Source organism: Sphaeroforma arctica, assembly GCF_001186125.1.
Source record: "Sphaeroforma arctica JP610 unplaced genomic scaffold supercont1.660, whole genome shotgun sequence".
NCBI classification, from domain to species: Eukaryota; class Ichthyosporea; order Ichthyophonida; genus Sphaeroforma; species Sphaeroforma arctica.
Genome location: NW_014039898.1, coordinates 41,254 through 52,222, shown reverse-complemented (window position 1 = coordinate 52,222; position 10,969 = coordinate 41,254). Strand labels below are relative to the sequence as shown.

At 46.0% G+C, this 10,969-nt stretch overlaps 1 protein-coding gene across 1 annotated transcript; it reads left to right on the top strand.

The window, feature by feature from the left end:
* Positions 1-9,639: 9,639 nt before the first annotated feature.
* Positions 9,640-10,008, top strand: SARC_07889 (hypothetical protein; the record flags this gene model as incomplete). Its single annotated transcript, XM_014298156.1, has 1 exon — positions 9,640-10,008. One exon carries the CDS (start codon positions 9,640-9,642, stop codon positions 10,006-10,008), a length of 369 nt encoding a protein of 122 aa, XP_014153631.1.
* Positions 10,009-10,969: the final 961 nt, after the last annotated feature.

Here is a 10,969-nt window from a genome sequence, read left to right as displayed (position 1 = left end):
TAGGTTTAGTATCGTATTTTGATGTGTTTACTACAACAGCAGGATGATCCATATTGGCCATGTCCTGTTGCAACCCACCGTCACGATCGGGGCCAGTGTGATGAGTGTAAACGATGTCTTGGATGCGAAACGCCGAGCGTTAACGACGAAACATACTTGTGTTTAGATAGTCAATGCTGTTGTCAAACAACAAACCAGAAAGGTCAAAAGAATAACAAACGAAGAAGAGGTTAGTGCGCTCAGAATCAAGGACCGGTCCGACGCTCGCTACGTGAACAGGAACTGATTCATTTTAGTGACGTCGATATTCTGGCCGCAGCAGAACGAGACAAAGCAAAAGATGATGATGGCATCTGTAATGCTAAGATAGATAAATTGTACGAATTTCTTGGTGACACAGTACGTCCTTTCGTCTATCAGGTTTCATATGCAGCAATGGAGACAAAAACGCCCAAAAGAGACTCGTTGATTAGTAACATACGCGGGCTAGTGAGCAAGTGGTGAAAATTATATCGTTCAAAGATACACAAGCGAGTGATCTATTGTATAGGCTCGTTCTGAATCAATCCGAGAAAGAGTAAGATATGAGGCATATAAACACGGTTGCGGATTTAGCTGTTCGCACTGGATGTAGTTCTATATGTCGAGTATGCACTCTTTATGAGTTTTTGAATGATGGAGCTCAAACCAAACTTGATATCACGAACAAAGTGAAAGACACACTTTCAGATGCGACAGCCCGCTTTGAGTCGAGCCCGTCGCGCACTACGCCGCGAGCAACAGAATCAGGAGATCAACCAGAAAATAAAGTGTCAACACCGAGCTCGAAATTTGGAGAATGATACGGAAGATCTCTTCGAGGGGAGAATTTGTCTGAGCGAGGAACATATAAAGCCAGGGTAAGAAGTTATTTCTATTTATAAAGATTTCTAACTATGCGCTTGGATATTGTACTATTTATCTGGAGCTCTGACACAATCAATCTCACCCCCTATTCGTTACAATTAGAAGGAGTCTGTGAGTTTTCTATACACATTGAATTGGATACATACCACATCAGACATGATTACTGGATTTATAGCAGGACAATTACGAAACCCACGCTATCTGGACGCTCGTCTGAAAGACATACCTTACATGTTACGTAAATATAGTAAGGACGTTATGTGAAGAGCATATGATAAGTATTTCGGCGAGCACACACCTCGTGCACATCTGTCCACCACAGCCAACCAAACCCTCACTCTCACTACGCCTACATCAACTAATGCGTACAAACAGATAGGCAAGAGTTCCTTTTATGTCATGTTGGACATGGTCACAAAGGAGGCAAAACAACATGTGGGACTATCGCACTATTTCACCACATTTATGAATAACACAGACTTCTTGTTGCTATTTTGTAAATAATGAGGACTATTTGAAAAGGAGGTAAAGGTGTTGCAGACCTTCATAAAGCGGGATTATGCAAAACATTGTACACACGACCATACCAAATGCGATGGGGACTTATTCCACTGCCTTGAACGAGCCATGGGTGGTGACAAGTGCACTAAAACGCATAAATTTAAGTGTAGAAGGTGTTTACAAATGCTATCATTGATACCACGTATCGGGAAACATATCCGTGGAAGTCTTACTACAAGGGCTGCGGAGATTGTGGTAGATCGCATCAGGACGCAGCATGAGGCAGCTACTACCGATCCAGTAAGTACAGACATGCCAGATCTGGACGTAGTCTAGACTTCCAATCTTTCGTATCACCTCCAGAAGGTATAGAGCCAATTACAACTGACTGCGGGAAGGAACTATCATTCGTGGACCTTGCATCAATACTGCCGGTTCTAACGATCATATCGAGCGAAATCCTTCGTTTCCAAAACCACACCGCGAGGGGAAGCTGGCAGGATCACCACATTGAGAAAGTTAAAGAGACTCTTGACACGGAGACACTACACATTATTATAGACCACAAACAGAAAATCTTAAGTCAATGGCATTACGAAGATATGACAAAGTATTTCGGGAAGAAGGGACATAGTCTTCTCGGCGCGGCAATTTCATATAGGGACGAGGTGGGAGGTCCCATAAAAACAGAGTATGTATCCATTTGTTGGTTATATTTCAAAATATCACGTGCACTGCACCAAAATTATATATTTCTTTCTTTTTATAAAATGTAGGTACTAAGAAATGATCAATACAGATCATAACCAGAACGCCGAAAGTGTTCAGACGGCTCTCGAGGGTGTGGTACTTCCCGATATTTATTTTTCACTCCCCCAAATATATTTTTTCACGACGGACCTTTGATTCAAATTCTCGTCTCCGAAACGTAAATCTCGGTGACCAGCAGGTTACCAGTGTAGAGGGTTTTTTCTAAAATCCCACGGACCCCACCAAAATTCGCATAAATACCAGACTTGAAATTTGTATTTTCAAACAAAAAAAACAAAAAATCTAGTAGGGAGCCTGGGGTCCCACAGTCCCACAGCCGTGAAAAATGTCGGCCAGGCCGAATCCTCAACTGAGGCGTTCATCCTCAAGGACTCCTTGCCCAATGACCAATGGAAATTGGACTTACAAAATCTATCATAGACGTCTCTGCCCAGGTCAATACACTACAGGCCAATCTCAATCAAATTTTGGGACCGCCTCTACCAACCCCGAACAATGATGAACACATCTTCAAGAAGCCTTTGACTGATGACCAATGGAAATCAACCATGCACCAAATGCTCACTAACCTCTGTGCAAAAGTAAACAACCTCGAATCCGAACTCCAGGACCTTAAATCCCAAACCCGTGCACCAATAGATGAAGACACACCCGACACTTTCCGATTTGGCTCCACAAGCCCGTCTGCTCGGCCAGCAAAACGACCACGGTCACAGGCGCCCAATAGCAGCAGTGAGCCTCCCAGCTACCGCTCAAAAGTGGACAAACCTGAAAACCCGAGCCCTAAAAACACCCGACCCCACCAGTTTCTCAGTCCCTACCGCAGCCGCCAGTACCCGAACACCTTTTGACGAAAGTGGTGGTCCGCCCGATGCCGGACAAAACTCTTTATGAAATGGATGACATAACTCTGGTATGGCTCTTCTTCCGAGCAATTTTCCCTAACGGCAAGCCCCCATCCCATTCAGTATTTGAAAAATCGCGGAAGCTCCATCAGTTTCGTCCGCCTTTGTCTGTCGCCCAGGTGAAACGACATGCAGCACTTACGTGGAAAATATCGACCCCCACTCCCAACAACATCCCGACGCTATGAAAGCAGTCTTAATCCACTATCTCCGCACCAAGTGGGAGGCCCGCTGCACACATGAACGAGCGCCAAAAATTCTTGCCCGCAGCATGGATGCACTACTGAGCCCCCTTGCAAACTCTACTAACGCAGACATCCTCCGATCTACCACGGACCGTGTCCAGAAGGCTTGCCAAGCAAAACATGATGCAAAACTATTCTCACCTAACCCGCGAATCCCAGCAAACGCTAAAGAACCAGCGCGTGCGGAACCCGGACGACTTCATATACCAACGGTCTTCCCGACACAACCATCCGACACGATGGTTACCAATACGCTGCCTCAACCTTCCACGACAGACTCTTCGTCGACAGGCAACGATATAGAAATGGCTGACATCGTTAAAGAAGAGAGCCCAGTAGTATTGACCGAGGATGAACAATGTTAGGACCAATGAGGATGACGCTCTTCAACCCACAAGGACTCAACATGGACAACGCAGTACATACAGACAAGTGTTTGAACGTTGTATCGATTTTAAGTCAGGTTGATGTTATGTGTGTGGTTGAATTCTGGCATAACGCCACATTTCTTAATCATGTACGCTCGAACACACACTACCATATTCTACATCACACTACACGGCATAAGACCTTACACCCTTCACACTGTGGTATTGGCATCGTTTCCAAAGACCACCCATCGAATTTTCAACTTGTACACTCTTCACCGTACGCAGTGTTCTTTGTGTGCTTTGGCGTTCATATGGCCGTGTTCTACTTTCCACTCAAATCGCTTACTGAAGAAGACGTCAGGCGATACATGAATCCCCCCGAGATTGGCGGTTTCCAACCAGATGTCGTGTGGGGAGATTTCATCTTAAAAGCCCGGAAGTATGGCCACGCATCTACAAATCACGGACTACGTATGAAAACGATTGAGACTACTCTGCATAATAAGTGGCACTTGGACTACCTTTATGCTGGCGGCTCAACTGGTACTGAACATGCGTATCATCGACCTACCACCCCCGCCTCCCTCCAAACTTATAAGCTGACGGACTACGGTATCTGTGGTGACCACACCTTTGGACTCGATCTCCAGATAATTTCTACGAATCAAATCCATCGGCCCCAACAAATGCCAGCAATGCCGCCGCCTCCGGACCAACGTCTCCCCTCCCATGGATATAACCGATATCGCCATCGACTGTTCACCTACGCAACAAATCCCGCGCGCGACTATTCCAAGCCGAAATCCGGGGTCATCAGAACCTACTACGGTCGTATCTCTCTTTGTACGGACCAGCGGAAGGGCTGCTACGGATCTTCGACCGCATCTGGCGCTATGCCGCTAACCCACAAATCTTCGGAGGATTCTACTATGACTTAAACAGACCCTGGGTTCAGCGGCTGCCAAACCACTCGTTCCGCCCACGTCTGACCGCCCAAAGCAATGCTCAAATGTTCAAAGATATTGCGTACCAACGACGGTCGCCGCGCCAACCCTGCATACCGGGTACCGGTGACACAGGCGCCACTCTCGCTGGCTACTCTGAGGACCTATTCAACTCTACAAACCCGTACGTGGTTCCGCCGGATACTGAACCCTCTCCCGATGTCACTTCCACCATATGCCCCGACGATGTAATGGAAGTTATCCCGACGGGATCCACATCCTCCTCCTGAAGGCCGCAGTGGAGCGCTCCACCGAACGCCGGACATTTGGACGCCCCGATGCCACAAGCCCACTGCTTATACTCCTTGCCGAAGCATTCACTGAGGTACTGAAGGCGGGTACCTTCCCTGCAGCCCTTCCCTGCAGCCTCCTGACAGCGCACCCAAAGATAGCCGATGCAGATATCACCTCCCCCACCGACTTCCGCCCCATCACGCTTACGCAAATAGTCAGACGCAACTTTGAAAACTGCTACCTACGCTACCCAAGCTGGCTTCAAATCACGGTACTCCTGTCATACCCAACTATGGGTACTCCTGCGCCACGCTGGAATGCCCGAAAACTGGATCAACTGCCTCCGCGCGCTATTTGAGAGGGTCCCTACCCGAGTGACATACCGCTGCACGCTCTCGCCTCTATTCCATAGAACGAATGGAATCCTACAAGGCTCAATCGTCGGGCCCCAGCTCTTTACTATCTACATGGATTCCTTAGCTGTCAAGTTAGCACAATTTCGGCCCAAGCTCCTCCGATCTTATTTATTTGTCGATGACACACGAATCCAAGCCCCTCAATCGGTTCCGCTCCAGCCCTTCTTAGATGACGGCCTCGAACAAAGTGTCATTAAACCCCGAGTGCGATCTACCGACTTGCGACACGCGGCGCCAACCCTCCGTTTAAATGGTGAGCTTATCACGCCGACGCTTGCAGACGCACCTTGGAACAGACGTTTTCTCCCCCTGAAGATGACGCCCACACATGCCAAACCGAAACACTCCAAATATCCAGGGTTCCCACTCTCTCACGGAATACCAGGGATAAACCTCGCCAGACATATGCAATCCCTGGTTGCAGCATTGTCTCTGGGTATCGCCCTTTTCCGCGCTTATGGCTCCCATGGCTTCAGCTGGCGACACCCCCGCAACCGACTGGTGCTGTTCAAAGCATTCATCCTTTCCACGGCTACATATGGCCTGAACATTATCGCCTGGGCTCCGCCTATATGGAAGGATGCGTTGGACTCCCTGTTCGAGCGCTTTAACTCAGTACGCATCCAAGCATCAGCCATCATCACGGGCGCTAAATACCCTCGGTTTCCCAAACATCAATTAAACTTACTCCACTTTTGTGGCCTGCTTCCCGCGCGACCATTCGCGGACTACCTCAGAGGTTGCCTGGGAATATAACTCGACTCAATGGCCAGCACAAATCCACTCACCCCTCTGACGCAACCCGCCTGGGCCCACGACAAACCTTCACTGCGCTTCCCGTACAGTATTTATGCTCACCTGAAAACTGTACACAAAACCACGTGCGGGCGTACACCTGGCCATGTAGCCCTCCTCCAACGCCGTGACGACATCAGGAAGAACTCAACAAACCGCTGGTCCAACAAGGAGATCGCGGCAAAGGTTCGGCGTCAATACTACTACCAACTGGTTATGGGTAAACCGCCAACCTCAAACCGAGACAAAGCCAGACACGACAGCTTCAACCGCTGCCTCGAGCCTACATCAATCCGGCTCTGTGCTATGATTGCAACGAATACGTACATGTTCACATTGCTTGACTACCGCACCGACGGCTGTCTCTGCCCTGTCTGCCCCGGTAGCCACAAGTTCACCACTAGCCACTTTACCTGCATCCAACAACTGATTCGACGCATCCTGGTAGGCCCGAAACTGCCGCCCATAGGCCCTTACCTCCTTCAGCAGTTACAGGAGTGCCACGACTTCCACGGTATCTGGACCCTCCACGAACACCTTGGATATTTTCTCCAACATGTAGAAGCACCACCGTACCCTCACCCGTCTCTGACACATCAACAGATGTTCCCCATACCCCGGCCAATCACGCCGTTGAAGTACTACTTCCAAATGTCAGTTCAACCCAATCATCGCGCTTGTTGGTCCTGTCCCGCCTATGATACTTCCGATCCAGGCCAGCCAGCACACGGCATAACACGGCGCAGACCCGATCCGTATCACAGAGGTGGTACGCTACCTAGTAGGTCAACAAGCGAATACATGGCACATTCGATGGTATCAGTGTTTTGTCAGCACCGGCCCGAATTGACTCAGCGCATATCCTCTATCGTCGACTCAATTGGCCCAAGCTTCAAACGGGAATTTACTGACCACTTTTTTCCCATTGATCTTTCCCGAACCACTGCAACGGCTATGAGATCCATACCATATGTTCATTGTAATATACATACATTGTAACTTTTCTTTTTTTGAAATAATTTATTATTATTCCTACGTATAAAGAAGCAGTTTCCAAGTAAAAAAGCGATCATCCTACAAAGTGACAACGCTGGATCATTTTCATCGCCAGACAATTTTATAGAATGTGTGCGGATCAATCGGAAACTCAAGACTATGGGCATTGACTTGCAGATCAAACGATGGAACTTTATCGAAGCCCAGGTGGGTATGTATGTCAGAGTACAATGCAGTAGACTTTAAATAAAGTGCAAATGTATATATTTATTTCTGACCTCACCTTTGGTTTTATACCTAAGATGTTTGTGCTAGTGTTCAGCCACTTGGGCTGGCCAGGGTAAAAACTCATATGGTCAGTATGAGAAACCTTATGCGGAACACTTTAACACTTCGATGCTTTTCATTTTCAACTTCTCTGCAACTAAAACTCACGCTGATCACATGATGCCATTCCGCATAGGTTGTGACTCACATAGAACCGCAGCTATTATTAATATGTTGTGGTTGATAGGCTTAATCCACTCTCGGGAATCGGTTGAGAAACTAAATCTGCTCTCGGAAGTCGGTTAAGTAATAACTCAACTCTTGAGAGTAATTTGTGCAACTTGATTAGCTCTCGGGAGTGAGCTAACTCTGATGACTTCCATAAATCAAAGATGGTTTCTTGCTGTAAAATCTGGCCTGAGACCTGTAGTTTCTCAATGTATGTGTACTTATTACTAATTCTTGCTACATAATATGACACGAAACGTCATCAGTTAACCAATACTAACTTTTGATTTCTTCAAGTAAATCCGTACTGGACGCTCACTTTTCGTACGTACAATAATTTATCAACAACTGGATAATATCCATACACGACATCACTTGTCCGAATGATATATTTGAAGCATTGGTGTGCTGGGATCACGAACGAAAAAGGCGAACGAGAACGATCTTGAACACGGCAGTTGCTGTGGTAGGCCGAACATATCCGACGAAACAGAAGTTAACATGGATCAAGAAAGCAATTAGACACGGCGCAACAGAGTTTCACGATATTATAATCACTCACACTGGCTTGATTGTCTATACCCAAACGGATATCCTACCTGTGGTTGAGCCGTACGATGGTGTATATGCAGATGACAAAGAGTTGCAACCGTTCATCAGTGAATTCATCAACCCAGATAATGCGACGAAGACTAGACGCACAGGAACAAAGCACTTCTTCAAAAACGATACAGGCTCTGCACAAGGGAATGTGATAGTAGAAGCCGTGATCAGCTTCTGTAACGGTTTGAATGTCGTTTCAGCAGCTGCGCATAACGATACTCAAGCACCTTTACCAAGTTTTTCTAACGTCGGGCAGATAGATGCTGCCTTCCATCTTATACTTAAGCCCAGCTATTGCAAGAAACGACAACGTGGGAGAAGAGACATTATGCGATTAGGAACTAAAGCTGCAGCCAAGTGTGTCGCTTGGTACAAACAAGGAATCGGCTCATCTGAAATTGCCATGCAGCGACTGGTTTGTGACATCGGCAATAACTGGGCAGATAAATATGTGTAAAATCAGCGGGTTCCTATAGTATTATAAACGTATTATCGTTCAAACGTTATTACGGTTATGAAAACTGGTATACGTTGAAACGCAATTGTAGATAATTGACAAATAATCTAATTTGTATATTTGGAACTATAATTGTATACGACAGAGAAATGAGACTCTGTTGATAATTGTATACGACAGAGAAATGAGACTCTGTCGATATTGATATGATGGTTTTTCTACATGTATAATTTCCATCAGAATATTGGGATACAACACTGGGCGAGTCTCACGTGATACTGACACTTGATGACACATGTTGTATTACCAAATACTCTCAGCATGAATAAGATCCCCCCCTAGCCGGCCAACTAGATGTGCCCGTCTATGCCTTCAATGGGATGGAGAGCTAGGTACCATGTGATGGGGTATAGGTACTGACATTTAACTGTACCAGCATGGAGTTTTTGATTTTATTTATATTTTTCTTGAGTTGGACTTAGAGTTGTTTTATTGGTAATTGCGATTGGAACGTAGTTTCGAGGCATAGAATGATATAGAATGAAATATCATACATCCAATGAAATGAGATATGATTTTATTTACTGACACCAATTTTTTTTTAGACAGAAGTATTGAGTGATTAGAGCGGAGCCATAAAGACAATAGTCTCAGTCTTACATCCCCTAATCTTTAGCTCATTACCAAGGGCTGAAGCTAAACTTAAAATTACATTGTGCAATTTACTTTAAAATCTTACTTTTCTTTTACGTTAATTCATTGAAACCGATAGTCAGCCTGGTTAGTCTGACATTTACATGTTTTTAAGTTTAGACGCTATCGGAAGTATATGACGAAGGGTAAAGAAAAAGCGATGGCATAATAGAACCAGCCGAAGGTTACGCCTTTGGAACACTCTTTGACGCCTGACCCGTAAGCGGACGAAGCTGTGACAAATATGATGGCACACGCTTTGCCTGCGGATTATTTTGATGACGTTACAAAGGGCAAGACCAAGCCCAAGAAATCTAAGAAATCCAAGGAGATGCCGAAGCAAAAGCAGACAGAATCAGGACCGGGAGACCTAATACCACAAGGTAAAGGGGCTTCAGAATCTGAATCAGAACAGGGGGCAGACTCTGGACGAGAAGATTCAGATGGCCGAGACACAGATGATTCCCTGCGCGAATTGCGAAAGTCGGCGGCTGAATTCCAGGAATACAAAGACCGGAAGAAGATCGGCAAACGAAAATTTACGCTGGAAAAGAAGTCTAAGAGTTCTAGCGGAGACGAGGATCAGTCATCGCCGGAATTTGAAAAACCAGACTGACCAGATAACTTGCCGCCATCAGCCAAGCAGTCGAAGACGCAGAAGACGATGACGACTCGCAAGAAGGCACGAAAGGATGACGGTGACGATGGAGACATTCAGTGACTACATGGACTGAAGGAGATGGACACGCCATTTGATGAGATTTCAGAGAGTGACAAGAAAATTGTGATTTCACTGCTCGAATGCTCAATGCAAAAGAGGATGTGATGCTAGCAATGGATCAAGGAAAGTTAGAGCAAGCCAGTTTGAGAATAACAATGGCGAGGCACTTTCAATATAAGATTGATACGGAGCTACGCATTATACACGCCGAGAAGTCAGTGGACAGTAAGAAGTTCGTCAAGGACATAGGTAAGTTACCCCTTACGTATCGTTCGGATCGAAAAGTCCGTAAGGACCCTATCGATACGAGTGATTTAGCTTTATTGTCGCGATCTTTGAAAGAATTTGGTCAAACTATGCTCACTGCAAATTTACGTAAGAACTTATGGTTCGAGGCTGCGCAACAGAGTTTTAAGCCGTCATCTTATAAGTATAATAAGTTGGGGAAGGCTAGAGCTACTATAACAAAGCTAAATACATGAAGGAGCAAAGCGAGATGATAGTCCATCTGTTCTCAACCAATCCTAGACCGGAATTATTGGTATCAATAATGGTACCACCGGACGAAGGAACACCAGTGTCACATTACCTTTTGGAACTGGACACTCATATAACACGTGCTCAGCCACAAGAAATGTCGCGAGACAAGCTGAGTATGTGTGTGCTGTGGGTAAAAACTATTTTCTGGTCGGCTCTGCATAGAAAAGACCAAGAATGTATTGTACGCAGATATACACCAATCTTTCCCGGACAAAGTACGCGAGATTTCAACTGAAGGGCCAACTGACGGCATCATAAAACTCGCCGACTTGACAAGGACTGAAATTATTCGAGAGCAGACCAGACGTTTTCGAAC